Source organism: Podarcis liolepis (genome assembly GCF_965112155.1).
Source record: "Podarcis liolepis genome assembly, chromosome: 5".
NCBI classification, from domain to species: domain Eukaryota; kingdom Metazoa; phylum Chordata; class Lepidosauria; order Squamata; family Lacertidae; genus Podarcis; species Podarcis liolepis.
Window position 1 is genome coordinate 76,258,265 of NC_139556.1, and position 18,085 is coordinate 76,276,349.

Below are 18,085 nucleotides of genomic sequence, written 5' to 3' on the forward strand. Positions count from 1 at the left end.
TTCGTGTTATTTCCCCTAATTTCTGCAATTCTTTGCACACTTTACCCTTGCGTGCATTACTTGCCTGGAGAACTGCTTTGCAAAATTTGGTATAATGCTAATTTCGAAGGATGGCTGTGTTTCAGTTTGCATATTGTTTGGGGAGAACAATTTTCATAGGTTTGCCTTAAATGTGAACTGAAGTGAATTTCTCCCCCATCTGTAATTGGATCCCCTGGGACTTCTTCCTATTCAGCCATATGAAGCACTTACCTGTAAGACCAGCAGCTTCAGCGGACAAGAAAGCACTCCAAGACAAAAGGAAAAACAGGCCAGTTTCTAACATAGGAAAGTCACACAGCTTGGTGAATTTTGTCAAGTGCGAGAGGAAACAACGTTAAGGAAAATGTTAGGAATCAACACCGCTTGCAGCGTTTTGCAGATTTCAAAATTGATCTTGTCACACTGTTTGATACAGGTCTGGAAAAAAGGCAATCCTCAGAGATCACACATAATGGACTCACAGGCAATTTTGCAGAAGCGAAATAGCGTCTAAGGGAAGTGATTCCAACCACACCTCCTATATTTTATATAAGAAATATAAAAGTAAGGATACCTGGTCCATCAAATAGCTCATCGCCAGGCCAATGCACATGACTTTTAGAGGAGGCTATATGAAATTAATGGTGCAACAGGAAGGGGGTACATCATGAGCTCTTGCAATGTGGCTTGTTGATGGTACCAGGATGAGATGGGATGGGCACATTGTGCAGCGGCTCCTTCACTACTAAGGTGGCAGCAGAAGGGAAGCCACTTACTGTCTTGTTCTACCAAGTGGGAATAATATTTTGATGGATTCTGCTTCACCAAATTTCTGATGTACGGCAAAAGTATTTACCTCACTTGGCAGGTGAATACCCCTCAGTGAATACATGCACACTGTGGGTAAGCTATGTACAACTTGGTAGATCTCTCTCAAACTTTGTGGGGTGAGGCAGGTCTGTGGAGGGATGTGGGGTAGCCAGGTACACTTTTCCCAGGCCTCAGTGGAAAAAGCTGGCTGGGGTGGGGGACAGTGCTGCCAGGGACTGGCTGCTTTTTTGTTTGAGTTTATAACTTTATTCTAACAAGACTGCCACCCCGGGCCTCAGAGAAGCTCAGTACAGACCTGGGGTGAGGGGACAGAGTTGCAAACAACTTGGATTTTGGGTCAATTTCCATTCCTGATACTTTTATGCTCCTGACAGTCTATGGCATACATTACATTAAAAAATAAGAAACAAACTGCTTTGAATGAGTTTTCATCATGAAATTGAAAGAATGGTGTTCCTCACTTTGCTTATAACCATTCATATTCTGAAGCAGTTTAATAAACCACTACGATCATGTGGTCAAATTTAGCTTTAATTTTTCCACATTAGTTCAGTTCAGATGGTGTCTAATTTTATTTCCACTCCTCGTGGCAATGTTTTCAGGTCACAGAAATGCAGCTGTGACAAAGTCAAATGGCAAACAAGATGATCAAGTCAAAATTAGCTCAAGGATTATATTATTCCAGGCTAAGGGGAAGGTCACCACTGGCTCAGTGGAGTTTATTTAGCATTGATTTAAGAAAGAGAAAATTGGCATATTAAGATCTGTTCCAATAAAGCAAAAGGAGGAAGATTAGATTCAAACATTCAGCCTGAATAGCTGTTTCATTCCTTTGGGTTAAAACATGATTTGTGCAGAGTGGTGGGGGTGGGGATCTGCCTAGTACCTCGCCCCCTGTTGGGATTCTAATGCAATAGCCACACAATACAATTAGAGCACTATGATACCACTTGGAACAGCCATTGCTTCAGATTCTTGGAGCTTGTTTGTTAAGGGTGCTGAGCATGAAGAGGCCCCTATTCTCCTCACAGAACTATAATTCCCTAAGTTCCCTGTGAAGAAGGATTGATAATTAAACTCATTCTGGAAATAGAAGCACTGTGAGGGACATAGGGGTTTCTTAACAATTCTAAGCACTCTCAACATACTATAGCCCCCAGAATTATATGGGGGAAGCCCTAACTGCTTTTTTGCCCACTCCACCCAGCTGCCCCAAGCTTACACTCTCCAACTGATTGACTTTGCAGGGCTGGGGAACTGCTGCCCCTCCAGCTGCTGTTGGACTACGACACCCATAATCCTTAACCTTTGGTCGTAGTGGTTTGAGCTGATGGGAGCTGACGTCTAATAACACCTTCAGGGCTGGAGGTTAGCCATCCATGCCCTAGTGCCCCCAGATGTAAAGAACGGAGTGGAAGACCAGAACCCTCCCTGGCTGCAAAGAAACATGAGGTTTTTTCCCTGTGTGCTTTTACTATTTCTGTATATAAACTTCCAAAGTGGAAAGTGGCTTTCTGTTAAGAGAGGCAGGGTCAAGTATCTCTAGGGAGAAACATAAATGTGTTTGCATGACAGAGAAACCCAGCGGGAGGAAAATACTCTGAGATATTCAGTTTCATTTGTCAACCAGATGTAATTGTTGATTTTGCCAAATGCCCAGAAAAATATAGGAAACTCCCTAAGTTTTAATGTTCTAATAGTCCGGCAATGCTTATTAGAGACATTTAGATTTTACCCTGATCTCATCCAAAAGTGCCATCATAATTAATCATAGTTTCTGTCGTAATTCTGTCCTGTCTTCAGGGCCATGTTGAATATGCACATCAAAACACACACACACACACACACACACACACACACACACACACACACACACTGGGGTGTATCCAGGCTTAGTCAAGCTTAGAGGAAGCCCACTAAAACTTGGCCATGTCTAACTTGAATCTCGTTGATTTCAGTCAGTCTACACGTGGGTGGCGCTGTGGGTTAAACCACAGAGCCTAGGACTTGCCGATCATAAGGTCGGCAGTTCGAATCCCCGCGACGGGGTGAGCTCCCGTTGCTCAGTCCCAGCTCCTGCCAACCTAGCAGTTCGAAAGCACGTTAAAGTGCAAGTAGATAAATAGGTACTGATCAGGCAGGAAGGTAAACGGCGTTTCCATGTGCTGCTCTGGTTCGCCAGAAGCGGCTTAGTCATGCTGGCCACATAACCCGGAAGCTGTATACCGGCTCCCTTGGCCAATAAAGCGAGATGAGCGCCACAACCCCAGAGTCGGCCACGACTGGACCTAATGGTCAGGGGTCCCTTTACCTTTACACTTAGTGTGGCTGACAGCACAATCCTAAGCAATCCTAAGCATGTCTGCTAAGAAGTAAGCCCTACTGAATTCAGTGGAACTTGCTCCCAGGTTAGTGGGCCTTAGGACCGCAGCCTACACTTGGATTTAGCCCATCAGCACCAATCCTGTTTGAAGGTGTTGGGTACATGCACTGGGCGATATGACTGGCGAAGGAAGGGAATGAAAATTATAAAACTGTTTTCTCCTCCCTTCTCCTACTACCTGAGGGCTTAGGAAACACAGGAAGGGCAGAGTGCTCCTGTACTCAGGTCCTGCTTGCATGTTTCCTACAGACACCCAGTTGGCCACTGCAATAACAGGATGTTGGACCAAATGGGCCCTTAGCCTGATCCAGAAGGCCCTTCTTAGGCCCTTATATATATTTAAAGCACATGATTTCTCACAAAGTTTATCCCTCCAAGAGCTATAATTGCCAGCCACCTTTGCAAAATACATTTCCCAGTATTCCTTGTGGGAAGTCATGTGCTATGGTGGTATTCAACTAAGCTTTGCTCAGAACAGTGTCACAATAAAATAAGTGGACCCAACTTGGTCTTGGTCATTAATTTCAATGAGCCTACACTGAGTAGGATTTAGTTGAATAGCTTGTATGTATGTATGTATGTATGTATGTATGCATGGCTTGCATGCAGCTGTAGTCACACATTTGCATAGTTGGCAACAGATGTGGCACAAATGTAACTGCATTTTAGTCGCAGGAACCATTGTCGATTCAAAATAGTGTAGACAGAGAGAAGTTCAGAGTATTACTGAAATCTTGATCAAACAGAAAATAATTGTATTCTCTTTTGTAGCAACTGCTCTTCCAAACATGTTAAATTTTGGACATTTGATAACAACCAGCAAAGGATATCAAAGCAGCAACAATGGCATAGGCAGATCCCATAGCAAACGATCCAGCAAAAATCCCTAGAAAATTCCCCACCGACTGGAAGAAGGCGGCAGCGTCAAAGGCATTGGGATTCTCCTTGGGACTGTAAATTGATATTGAACTGAAGGAAGACAAAAAGGAGAGAGGAATAATGAATTCTATCACATGGCACAGAGACTGAAATCAAGAGCTTAAGAATGTACTTTAGCACGGACTGGCAATTGCTCCTCAGGGTTCCTAGAAGATTGGAAAGTCACAGGGAAGATGAAATAAGGGTTTATTTTTTAAGGCAATATTGTGTGCGGCTGTCATTTCCTGCCAGTCAGTAAACATTTTCTTGTGCTACAAGTGTCATAAAGAGTATTATTTCTAAGACAACTAGACATTAAAACATGGTAGGCATGTAAGGGATCTTCAGGGAAGATAGATAACTTTGAATTACTTATTGGCCATATGTCTTCAGAACAGTGATGCATTCACAAATATTCCTGATAAAAGGGCCACTTTTATTGCTTACCAACAAATGGCCCATACAAATCATGGGACATACAAAATCTTTGGCAGTGATCTTGTCATAAACCATTATAGTCGTTCCATTCACTAGCTTTACCCTTCATAAACAGAATTGTGAGAGTGTCAACAGCCTTGCAATATGAAGCCCTGGGGAGGCACAGGCCAAACAGTCTCTTGCAGAAAAGAAAACTGTTTCCTCTGCCAGAGGTCCTCTCTTTATAGCCAAGTCTTTGGCTGTTGACACCATTATACTCTTATGGGAAATTAATGCTGTGTCACAATGGGAAGATCATCTACTTAGAGCATTTTTGAGGGCATCAAACTTCCTGCTCACTAGCAGAGACCCGATACCCAGAATGTGAATAATACTGCCAAGCTGGCACATTCTTCTGGTTTCTTTTGGTTTTTTTTGTTAGGCCATTAAATTTAAGAGATACACACACTAGCCTCAAGCATCCCAAATACTAATTAAGAAACATTTCAGATTTCTATGGCCCTTTCAGCTCTTGATGTCTTTTCTGCAGGCTGTCAAAGAGCATTTGGCACAGGATTCTTAATAGCAGTTTGTATTGCTGGAAAATGCTTGGTATTTTATGCATTAAAATTTTACATTTATTTTAAACTGATGTGAATATTTTATGATTATGAATATTAAAGAACTTGTCAGCCCAGCAAACGCATGTACTCTTGCGAGCAACTAGCCAAATGAGATGCAGCGATGGCTTTGTAAAAGCACACTGGGCTAGGTGTCATTTGAAGATGATGAAGGAGTAATGTAAACAATTTCCATTGCCATTTGGTCATGGCTCACTCCTCTGTGGTCAGCTGTCGTGATGCATTGATATAGCTCACGACCCATGTGGAGCATCAGAGTGGGAGCCAACCACAGGAAAGCTGTAAGCATGCTGCTGCAAAGCTAAAATGTAAAATGGATCTAACATTAATTTATCTGAAATATTTTTAACCCACACTTCATCATAACAGGGTGCAATTAAAAACACGCACACACATTAAAATCAGGAACGGCAATAAACCAAAGCATGACTACAAATAAGAGGAGCAGATAAAACTGCAGCAGAATCAATAGCAGCAATAATGGTCAAAATCCCAGCCAAGATAGTTAAGACCCATAAAAATCTGCAGGAGTAGGAGAGGTTTCAACTGGCGCCGAAAATTCATCAGAGTCAGTGCCAGCATCGTATATCAACATATCATAATATTTTAGTGTTTTCTTATTTGTTTTACTTATATTCTGCTCTGTCCCATGGGCTTACAGTGCCTTACAGCAGCTTTTCTAAATCCCAATACAACACTCCTGAACGCTGCATTCAAATGAAATTTTAAGGATTTGCGCTGCAGGCATTGGCACTGTCTTTGGATTGACCTAAGTAGCGCACAGTACTTAGGGACAGCAACAAACACTACTGCCCCATAAGGAGGCCCCTGAAAAATGCTCCCACAAGCCAGCAGTGGCTGAAATATCTGAAATCCTTTTACTGCACGGATGGTGCCAACAGCATGGAAAGCCTCCAAACTGGTTTGAGCCACTGCCAGGAACGTGTGACGCTGGCAGGAAATCTCTCCGTACACACGGTAAGCAGATTTCAAATGTTATAGCCCTTGTATGAAGTGCCACCACGACATAAAAATGTTTTCCGGCAGCCTCCATACAATGGGCATTCTATTTGACTCGGTGCATCAGGATACTTTCATGCATACAACTGTTTGCAAATTACCCAGGGTAGAGATTAGTCTGTAAAAATCCAATGTGTACATAAGCCATACAGAGAAACAGAAGCAATTCCTGGAGAGAGAGAAAACCTTATTCAGTTGTCATGCCTCCCAACTCAGTTCTAATCAAGGTGGGAGAGAGGAGAGTTGGGGTGATCTCACCAGTCCCTCCCACTGCATTCCTGATTGTTGATTCCCTGCAGTCCTCTGTGTGTTCAGGTCCCCACATGAATAGAATGCAGTGGAGGTCCCCGAAGGATTAGAACCAGGAACATGCAGTGTTGTAAAGCATGTAGGGAGCCAACAGGAGTAGAGCAGGCTCCATGCTAGAGAAATTCAGCTTGAATGCATGGATGGCTTAAAGACTGACCCACTGAGAATGCAAGGGCAGGGAACAGGCCAATGATCACACCTCCACTCACACACCCCCTTGGATGACTGGAATCACAGGATGTTGAACAACCAAACAGATACAGAATGTGTTCTAAAGCCACTTCATAATCATTCTGCAGCTGGGTAGAAGCTGCACCATGGCTTTTGCCCATGCTACCACATGGCAGGAGCTTTCATTGCAGCTTGTTCTCATTAGTGTCTTTCTTCAGGAGTACTACAGTGCTAGCAGTACTGCTTGGGCAGTGTGTATGGAGGTCCTGGGATGCCCAGACGACAAGACCCCACTCTCAGCTTTGCTGATGTGATCCAAAGGAAAGGAGAGCAATATGTTTCCTGCTTGGCAGGGGGTTGGACTCAATGGCCCTTGTGGTCTCTTCCAACTCTATGATTCTATGATTCTATGTTTGGCTGCAAGAGCTGCTGGAAGGAGGCGTACAAGGGACTCAATTCCACATTTGTGTAGGGTTTACTCATTAGTCTTTTCTTCTCCTGAAGATATTCCACAAGGTGGTGGAAGTTTAGGATCAGAGTTTCCCTTCTCCTAGTTGGGCTACTATCTCAGGTTGATGAGGCTTATCTGCCCCTCACTTCCCTCTAGAAAACACATAGAAACCGCCTTCTTGACCATTGGACCCACTATTAGTTTCGTCCACTCAATCCTCTGGAGCCTGTTTTCATATGCAGGAGAAGGCCCTAACTCACCAAGGGTTTGAGACCCAGTGGCTACCCTCACCTGGTTTAGCCAACCAGTTGAAGCTTTTCCCAGTGTGTGGCCACTATCCCGTGTTGACAGCTTCTAGGAGCCACAGGTGAAAACTGAGTGCACCTGGTAGAGGTCCTAATTTGTGGTATAGGGGGTCAAAATTCAAAAATGACCCCCACCCCCCACCCTGAAAACTGCCCATCACTAAACAGGATCAACAACATTTGCCACCACTTCTAGTTTCCATGGCTGTTCAGTGAGATGGTTCCTACATCCCCAACATCTACTGAAAGAAATAATTTTACCAGCATCTGTGGTTGAAGACTGTGGGAGGAAAACAAAATAACAAACTGCCAAAGTAGGCAGCACATTGTGAAATAATCTATTATGTGTTTTTCCCCCAGACCTGGCAGAGCACTTTCTGTTTCTATGTAATTGTTTTTAAACTGTGTAATTTTCTTTGATGTTGCTACAAAGCAAGAAACCCTGAAATGAATGGAACTGGGGGAAAAAGTCACAACTCATTCACTGTAGCTTCATCTGAAGTACCTTTGCATCTTTAAGTACCTAAGTACCACAAAAACAGCTGTAGTGGCTCTCACAAAATGCCACCATAATACAGATTTGAGTTCTGAAAATAACTATGTTGTTGGGTGTTGTTGTTGTTCTGGGTGGAGGGAGTCATTCACAGCCAATGTGAGCAAGCAGGTGCCAGGTGATAGGGTGGCTGGCATGCCCAACTAAAGAGTTTTTAAAAATTCATTTTAGGAGAAGGTCTGCAGGTGAGTGGTAGAGCACTCATTTTGTACGCAAAAGATCTCAAGTCCAATCCTTGGCATTTCTACAGACACGAATGAGGTGGAATAATGTAATGCCGATGTAATTTATGTAATTTGTGTAATTTCACCACAACAAGATGAATAACATAATTCTGGGTGAAAGTCGGATTGTGGTAGAACCGAAACAGTGCTGCTTGCACTGAATACAGGGCAGAATGAAAATGATGCCTTCTTACAGCTCTACTTCAGACTTGCAGGACTGACACTGTTTTTTTTTTAAATTCACCAGAGCCTAGAAAGGGCTGAATGCCTTAGAATTAAGGAACATGTTACCTCTGAACACATGGTCAGGAATTTCCTCCTAGGACATAAACTGAGCTCACAGTCCTGTAACATAAAAGTTCACTCCAAGTTCCCCTCAAGCTTTCTTCATCTCAACAGCATAGTTCTGAAGGAAAATTATTCCTTTGGGAAGAAGGGTAGAATATAAACTGAAAGAATTTATAAATAAAGCCTTTAGAGCTCGATACATGTGAAAATCCTGCTTGGCCCAGGATTCCCTATGTTGGAATAATCAACAGTCCTTAATTAACACCCACTGGACTGTGTGTGTGGGGGAGCTACTAAATGGTTAGTGTATCTGTGAAAGGGTAGCTGGGTGGCCATTGTGAATTGTGAGTTTATTTTCTCTTTCACCTTCCCTCTTTGCTTCCGCTGTAACCAGTAATGAATGATTGTTGCTATTTTTTTACTGCCTTGTCTGTGAATTTGCAGTCCTTTGGAGAAAATATTGAGCAACTTGTAATACCTCTGTACATTTACATTTCATGAAAGATGTCAATTCAAGGAGTGCAAGGTAATATAATATGAGTCTGGGGTTTACTAACTCTTTCCCCCCAATGGGAATCCTGTTTCCCCCACAACATTTAGCAGGTGAAGTTTCCTGGTGTGGAGATGTAGCAAAAAGCTTCAGTTTCTATATTCTGTGCCTATATAGGCAGTTGCTACAGTTTCCTTTGTCCAGGGGATTTTTTTTTTTTTTGCCAACTGCACACCAGCCCCAACAAATTATTATCATTTTCTTAAACATAAAACAACCCACAAGGAGAAAAATAAAAGCCTAAAGTGCCCTTACAATTTTCAAAAGGAGCGACATTGCTGCTTGTGAACTGAAACAAACCCACTTTATCAGTTGATGCTAATTAAACAAGAAGACATGACAAGAGGGGCCTATCAGGCAGATTATGGCACCTTGAGTGCATTGTGAAGCATAGTGCCGAAAGCTGTGTGTCAGCAGCCACCCGAGAACGGCAATAAGCTTCCCTGAAATTCACTGCCTCAAATCCCTTGTACCATAATGAAATGGAAACGATAAAGATAAGGCTAAAAGGATCTACCATGGCATTTGCTGCGCTTAGGGATGGTGCATAAGCCTTGCTCATTATCAGCTGCAGTACGACTGGAGAAAGGCACATTTGTGTTACTAATTCATAAAACTAAGTGAAAGAGTCAACCACAAATTCTGCCGTGTCCGTAATTCCAGGATTACTGCATTCAAAGAGGCTCTGTGGAGCTCAGAAACGTAGAGTTACTAGAATATTACGAGTTGCACACGGGCTGATTTGTTCAAGTTTAAATGAGGCCTGAATCTGGGCTGGACCTGAGCAGATCATTGAAACATATACGTTATAAATATGGAAGCAGAAAGAACCCCCCTTGCCTTTCATAGAGTATGGGGTCATGATGCTCTGGGCAGGTACAAATAAGTATTTGGAATAATGAAACCGTGAGCGCTTTAAGGGGAAGAGTTTGTTTCTTAGTGGCAAGTATCTGTTTTGTCTGCAGAAGGTCCCTGGTCTCCAAGTAAGACTGGGAAAGACCCTTGCCTGAACTCCTGGAGAACTGCTGCCAGTTCATGTATACCCTCCAACATTCCTCAGATGAAGATAGGAACATGAGAGCCAGTGTGGTGTAGCGGTTAAGAGCAGTAGACTTGTAATCTGGTGAACCGGGTTCGTGTCCCCGCTCCTCCACATGCAGCTGCTGGGTGACCTTGGGCTAGTCACACTTCTCTGAAGTCTCTCAGCCCCACTCACCTCACAGAGTGTTTGTTGTGGGGAGGAAGGGAAAGGAGATTGTTAGCTGCTTTGAGACTCCTTAAAGGGGAGTGAAAGGCGGGATATCAAATCCAAACTCTTCTTCTTCATCGTCCAAACATTTCTCATTCTCCCACAATGGACCATCCTCAGCCCCCCATTCCCTGCATCCAAGGAACATTTCCTATCAGAAGAAGGGCAGGTGCCACCAACGGGACACAGCACACATGCCATCCACTGTCCTGAGAAAACCCCTTAATCCCAATTTTATTTTATTCTTTGGTAGATTTCCAAAAAGAGAAACACAAACCAATAAATATATCTTCAGACGTTTCCAAAACAGTGCAGTTTGGAATGGTTTGGTCTGCCATCTTTATTTAAAATGGCTCACCTTCCACAGAACACATTCCTCTTTGTTTATATCCTTCTTAAACTGTAGAACCAAGAACTTGGCATAGTACTCCAGGTGAGGTCTGTACCACTACATGTTGTGAGCTGGCTGCAATACTTCTCTTGATACAGCTTAGAATTTCCTTGACTGGTTTAGCCTCCTCAATCCTCATATCCGGCTTGCTGCTTACTGAGCACGCTAGATCCTTTTCTTACATTCTGCTGTCAAGCCAGATGTCACCCATCCTGATTTTGCTTACCAAACTGCAGAACATGATTGGCATTTCCCCCTTTCTGCTAAATGACATCACCTAGCAGCAACGCAACAAGACTGTTTTGAACAATGACGGGCTGGCTGGCATCTAAGAGGATCAACGCTCAACATGAGAAAGTGAAGCCTTACCATGGCAGGTCTACGATGCTGTTCAGTGTTAACCCTCTGGGACAGAAGCAGCAAATGCTTTCCTTCAGCACATGATGCTCTGCATGGCATGCTTTATTGCTCGGCTATTTGCAAAGTGAAGAACACTGTTTTATAGCATGGCAATTGGAACACCTAGGTGGGAAATCTTTCCTTGGCAGAGTACTGAACTAAAAGCAGGAACATAACTCCTCTGAACACAATATCCAACCTATCCTTAACCTTATTCACTGACACTAAAACACAATATACTCATTTCTCCTTGGAAAACAGCCCATTTCTATAGGTGGCAGCTGACTAACAGTTTTGATATATTTATTTTATGCCTTTCACCCCTTCTTTTCCTAAGCAAAGGAGGGTAGGGTGGTTTTTTTGGGGGGGGAATAGAAAGGCTAGCATAAGACAGCACACTAAGACACTTGACTGCATATTCTGGCATTGCAGGGGGTTGGACTAGATCTGGCAACCCCAAACTCGGTCCTCCAGCTGTTTTGGAACTACAACTCCCATCATCCCTAGCTAACAGGACCAGTGGTCAGGGATGATGGGAGTTGTAGTCCCAAAACAGCTGGGGATGCCTGGACTAGATGACCCTTGAGGTTCCTTCCAACTCTACACTTCTGTGATTCCAAAATTTTTAGAAAATTTTAACCAGAAATAAAACTTAAAAACACACACCTATTTAATCTGACATTCTGCCACACAGTAGGTACAAAGCTTCTATTTGGCACAATACCTCTGATCTCTCACGAACATCATTCTCTTAAGAATATACATTTTTGGAACTGAAAGGTCGAGAAGTTCAGTAGCTCCCATCACTTGCCCATCACTTGCCTTGCAACCACTGGGGCCCTACCTGGTGTACTTGCCACCATCAGAGCTGCTGGGTGGTAGATTTTACAAGGCACAAGGCTGTTGATGCCAGGCATTGCATGTTTGGGAATCTTACATGGTGGCCCTCCACTGTGGAACAGAGGAAAGCATTGGCTCAGCTCCCATAATAAGTAGCACCACAGGTAAAACACTTTGGGAGAAGGAGGCAAGAACATAAGAAAAGCCCAGGTGGATCAGGCCAAAGGCCTATCTAGTCTAGCATCCTGTTCACACAGTGGCCCACCAGATGTCTATGAGAGGCCTGCGAGCAGGATCAGAGTGCCACAGTGCCCTTCCGAAAGTGAGTAATTGGCAGTAAGCAGCAGTGCCATATGGGGCTCTGGTGGCTGTGGCAGGAGCAGCAGGCAGTAATGGCACACCATAGCTCTGATAGTGGTAGGGTGGGAGTAGCAACCAGCAGCAACAGTTGATGGGATGGGCTGAGGCCCAGCAGCAACACCATGCTGAGGGCCAGCCAGTGATGACACAGCCCAATACAATCGCTCAAAAAGCCACAGTTGCCACTGAATGCCCAAAGCAATTCAATACATGGTGGTTGGCAGTCCCATTGACTTGAGTTTACGCATAGCAGTTAAGCAAAGTTTGAGTCCCAAAGCCACAATTTCTAGAGGCCCTTCCTGAGATGCTGGGTTTACAGGTATGATTCACTCCAGGTAGTTAAGTTCTAACAGGTTTGGAAATATGTAAACTACCAGTGTTCAGTGATCATGTGTGAGAGATAAAACCCTCTTCTCGTGCTTTGTAGATGTTTACCCAGGATATTTTCATGTTGTCAGTTTAAATTTATGTATGCAGCATTTGAATAGGAGAGCAATCAATTTCTGTTCTGTATCACACGGCCTACATTTTGTAAGTGGACAAGGGAAATGCACTGAAACCTGCACAGAAGGAGGAATGCAGCTTTTTAAAGAGAGATTCTGTACCCACAAACCCGTGTTTTACAGAGATAGATTGTTACTGCATCACAACACCAGGATGAGTAATGAACACTCTACTGGCCCAGGTAAGGTATGCCACTTGGAGCAATTGCCAACCACTCTTACTCTCTGAATCTTTTGCTCTGGTGCACTGTATGGCCTTAATTCAGCCTTTGCCAACCTGGCACATGGGCTGACTGGGGATGATCGGAGTTGTGGTTTAAATTACCTGGAGGGCACCAAGTTAGCAAAGGCTGCCTTAATATCTCAAGTCAAGTAGTGACAAGATCTTAGTTGGGGGTTTTTATGGCAGCATTTTGACACCCCCTGCCTATTGTGGGATGGGCACTTATACATCACCAAAATAATGAAATATATTGGTATAAAATTTGCATACGCTGATCTATGTTTATAGACACACGTTTGGAAATAATTGCCACAATTTAAATAGATATTAAAAGAAAAACTCACCATAGTGGATAGATGGATAGTGGGGGGACCTGTTAGGTGTCCTGTGGGCAGGGTTGGATTTAGGTTTGATGAGGCCCTAAGCTACTGAAGGGAATGGGGCCCTTTATATGTCCAGCTGTCCTTTGTCAACAACAAATTGTTGCTGTTTTTGTTTGTTGAATATATGCTATATGGTAATTTATGGACCTAATAGGTACCTGTTGTCTTTGTCCATGGAGTTTTCTTGGCAGGGATACTGGAGTGGCTTGCTGGTTCCTGCTCCATGTGGATCACGTTTGGTCAAAACTCTCCACTATGACCTGTCTATCTTGGGTGGCCCTGCACAGCATAGCTCATAGCTTCTCTGAGTTATTCAAGCCCCTTCACCACATCAAACCTATCCATTTTTAAGGAAATCAGCCCTGAGTGCTCACTGGAAGGACAGATCGTGAAGCTGAGGCTCCAATACTTTGGCCACCTCATGAGAAGAGAAGACTCCCTGGAAAAGACCCTGATGTTGGGAAAGATTGAGGGCACAAGGAGAAGGGGACGACAGAGGACGAGATGGTTGGACAGTGTTGTTGAAGCTACCAGCATGAGTTTGACCAAACTGTGGGAGGCAGTGGAAGACAGGAGTGCCTGGCGTGCTCTGGACCATGGGGTCACGAAGAGTTGGACACGACTAAACAACTAAACAACAACAATAGGTATCTAAAGCCATTTGCACATAACAGATAGGAGCCTACACAACACAAAACACTGTTGCTGTATGTAGGTTTTATTTTATTTGTTTTTTATCTTATATTTTGGAAATGTACATCCAGTGTTTTTTCCCCCTTTAATTTTGGGGGGTCGCCCAAGAGAGTGGGGCCTGAAGCTATAGCTTGTTAGCTTATACATAAATCCAGCACTGCCTGTAGGGTTGCTTTGTCTGCTGGCCAGATGTACTAACTGTTGGTAGGCAACCATTCTGATGGTTCTTAAACCAGACTTGGAACAGCAGCCCTTCAACAGAGGATGCCTTCACACAGAGGTCTGTCCTCTGTGAAGTGGGACACATGGCCACCCTAGCCTGGTGGGAGGTAATTTAAGCAAGAACAGGGCTACCAATGGATCTTGCAGCTCAGGTCTCAGTACACAGGAATAGGCCATCACATGCACTTCACAATATAAGAGGTGAAATGGAGCTATGTTCCTGCACACTCTTCTAATCTAAAATTGAAAATCTATCATGAAACAGGAGAAAAGGAAAATATTTCTGTGAATTCAATCCAATTCAAGCTGCTCTGTTCCATCATGTATGAAATACATTCTTCATGCAAATTTCCCCAAATAGTCTACAGCAGAGCAACCTATCTCCCCCGCCCCCCCCCCAAATTCTTTAGCATTCAGTAGAAAACTGTCCATAGCACAAAGTAATTTACCAAACCTGGAATGAATACCAAAGTTTATAGCAGAAAGCATGTTCAGAATTTAGTGAGTGAAGAATGAAGCATTTAAGTCTAAACTTTCTTTTGAGGGCTTTGTAGCCTTAAGAGAAGTAGGGGAGAAATCCTTTTCCTCCCACAAGGAATGCTATATACCAGACACAGCTTTCTCTGAGAATTCTGCCTGTAGGAAAAGTTGGAGCTTCTGGATATTAATAAAATGAAGGAGATATTTGTCCTCGGGGGTGAAGCATATATATTAACAGATTACGTTCTTCACTTTCCAAAAGTTTTTTTTAAAAAATAAAAATAAAAAGATTAACACTCCAGTGTTAAAAACGAAATCAAAGACTAGAGAGCACCTTTTCCTACTAGAGATTCTTGAGCCATTTGAATCTCTGAAACAGAATTTTATCTGTCTGTCAGATTGTGTCTATATGTACATAAGCAAGTACAATATAAATTACATCAGCAAAATAAAGTCTGCATGATATAATGGACAAACTAAAAGCCACTTCAAAGCAGGGCTGTAGCAATATTGCCTAGAGAATGATGCTTGTTATCCCAATACCTACTTGGTATGAAATCAATTTTAAGAAATAAATACATTTGATACCAAACTCTTCCAATTTGGCTGTGACACGCTGGGAGTTCTGTACTGTGGTTTTTGGGGTTTTGTTTTTGTTTTGGACAAGATGGGAGAACGTGGCAGAAGGAGGAGTACAGAGGGCAAAAAACCCAGTGGATGCGAGGGATTAACATCGCCGCCATTCACTGCTTCTCTTCTTAAAATGGCAGCTTCACTCCACCCCTGTTTTGTACATTTGACAAGAATCACAGAAGGGGGTGCTCATATATATTTTTTTAAAAAAATTACGGAAAGAGTTTCCATAAGTAACAAAAGTACATTCAGTGTCTCTGTTTTTAAATCGTAGAATTCTTCATGCAAATCAATTACTGTAAGTTTGAGACATTTTTTGTTGTAGGCAATGTGAGGTTGAAGGGGAAAGGGAGGGGAGGGGGAGAGAGGAGAAAGGGGAGAGAAAATTAGGAGAGGGGAAGGGGAGGGAGAGAGACATTGAACTTTCATTCTTTGCATAGTATATGGGTGGAGATTTTTGCCAGTGTCACGTGGATAGGTGTCTATTTTGTTGCTAAGCATGTAATTATGCCAGGAAGAAAAGAAAAAATGACAAGTGTTATTTTTTAAAAAATAAAGCAACACATATTTCCTTAACTCTCGTACACACAAACACGTACTTAAAAGTAAAAAACAACAACTGACAACTAGAATAATAGAATCATAGAGTTGGAAGAGACCACAAGGGCCATCGAGTCCAACCCCCTGCCAAGCAGGAAACACCATCAGAGCACTCCTGACATATGGTTAGAATCATAGAATTATAGAATCATAGAGTTGGAAGAGACCACAAGGGCCATCGAGTCCAACCCACTACCAAGCAGGAAACACCCTCAGAGCACTCCTGACATATGGTTGTCAAGCCTCTGCTTAAAGACCTCCAAAGTAGGAGACTCCACCACACTCCTTGGCAGCAAATTCCACTGTCGAACAGCTCTTACTGTCAGGAAGTTCTTCCTAATGTTTAGGTGGAATCTTCTTTCTTGTAGTTTGGATCCACTGCTCCATGTCCGCTTCTCTGGAGCAGCAGAAAACAACCTTTCTCCCTCCTCTATGTGACATCCTTTTATATATTTGGGCACACTCATTCTGGAGTGCAGTTTTACCTACTGTGTAAAACTATTAACCCACCCTAGATTCAGTCACCTACATTTAATTTTTTTAACTGTTTGTCCACTTTGAAAACAACACAGGAGTATTGCATTCAAAATGACCAGCATTGTCTGTACAACATATTATTCTGATAGCCTCGTTGCCTTCACAAATGTTAGTTCCACTTCTACTGTTCTATAATAAATGGTTGCAGCTGTTGCCATGGCAATTCATTTTTTAAGTGTCAAAGTGAAGACATGAAAAGCAGCTGCTATCGCAAGAGCACCACATAAATCCAGATGTGGATTGTCTTCTCATTTCTAGCAGTGATGACACAACAAATCCCTGATTTGGCCTCTGTATAATGCGACTGGATATTCTGATCCAAACTTCAAATCAAAAATCAAAGCAGTGAGGAAAGTTTTCAAGCTCCTTTTATTTTCTTTTTATTTATCAAATAAAATACCCTATAGGAACTATAGGAAGCCTGCATAATTTACTCTGGGGTAATTATGTGGGTACAACTTACCCCTATTCCAAATTCCATTCAGGAGCAGAACTACTGCCAGCCTTTGGAATAGAGTTTGACTCACACCAAATTTCTTGTCAGTGTATGTTTCACTGGGTTGCTAGGTCAGGTGACTAAACTGAAAGGGGTTTGCAATTGATTTAAGTCTGCCCCTGCTCTCTTCTGCCCCCAGGACATCCCTATTTGGTGACTTACCCCAGCCTTGGCTCAGACAGCTTCAGCTGAGCCCTGTCTGAGCTGGCATGGAGGACTTATGCCAATGTATCTCTGGCTGAGCCAAGATGAAGGATTAGAGCTGGCATAGCCCAGGTTCAGCCAGAGATGTGCCTCTTCCAAACTCCATACATCCTGACAGAGCTTGGGTTTGAACTGTTCCTTAAAGAACTGATGCCAGGGATATAGGATGTTGGGGCACAAACTTGCAAGAATTAGAACACTGTACTTGGGGTAGCCAGGTTTCAGTTTTGTCTGTGACTTGTGAAACCATGGGTTTTCTTCAGTTCTGTAAAACTCACAAACTTCTATTGCATCTACTGTTGGTTTTTAAGCATTCTAGGCACGAAAACAGTATTTTGACTTTAATTCACCCTAGATTATTAGGAGTCGAAGGTCTTGCTATGTGTCATTTGGAAAGTAAATCTCCTAGGCTTGCAATGAAAGTTTTCAATTTAACCTTTGGTCTTTAAGCCATGCAGCGCTAATGATCACCATGCAGATAACACACAGGCAGGCTTCTGACTATTTTTTAGGCTTATGATTTCAACGAAGTACAAAGGCAGATCCCTAATCTGATGTTTATTTCCTTTCAATGTGTTTTCTTCAATACCTGCTTTTAAAAGGAAAACCAGAAAAACATTCCTAGGAAGCTCATTCCTTAGCTTTGTACTTGAAAGGAATGAAAACATTGTTATCTCTTCATTCTGGATTCTGATCAGTTCAGGAACACACAAATGACATACCTGTAAACCTAAAGTATCCAGACCAAAAACTGCAAAACAACATGAATCCATGCACAGAAGTTCTACGA

The 18,085-nt window shown here is 42.9% G+C and overlaps 1 protein-coding gene across 1 annotated transcript in view; it reads right to left on the reverse strand.

Moving 5' to 3' along the window:
• The window catches only part of SLC9A9 (solute carrier family 9 member A9), a 266,215-nt gene that overhangs the window by 146,647 nt on the left and 101,483 nt on the right, over positions 1 to 18,085 (reverse strand). The window contains exons 7-8 of the mRNA XM_083504179.1: positions 4,066 to 4,204; positions 253 to 358 (exon numbers count right to left, since the gene is read on the reverse strand). Of these exons, the coding sequence (XP_083360305.1) occupies positions 253 to 358; positions 4,066 to 4,204 (245 nt within the window). The remainder of the gene's footprint in view (positions 1 to 252; positions 359 to 4,065; positions 4,205 to 18,085) is intronic.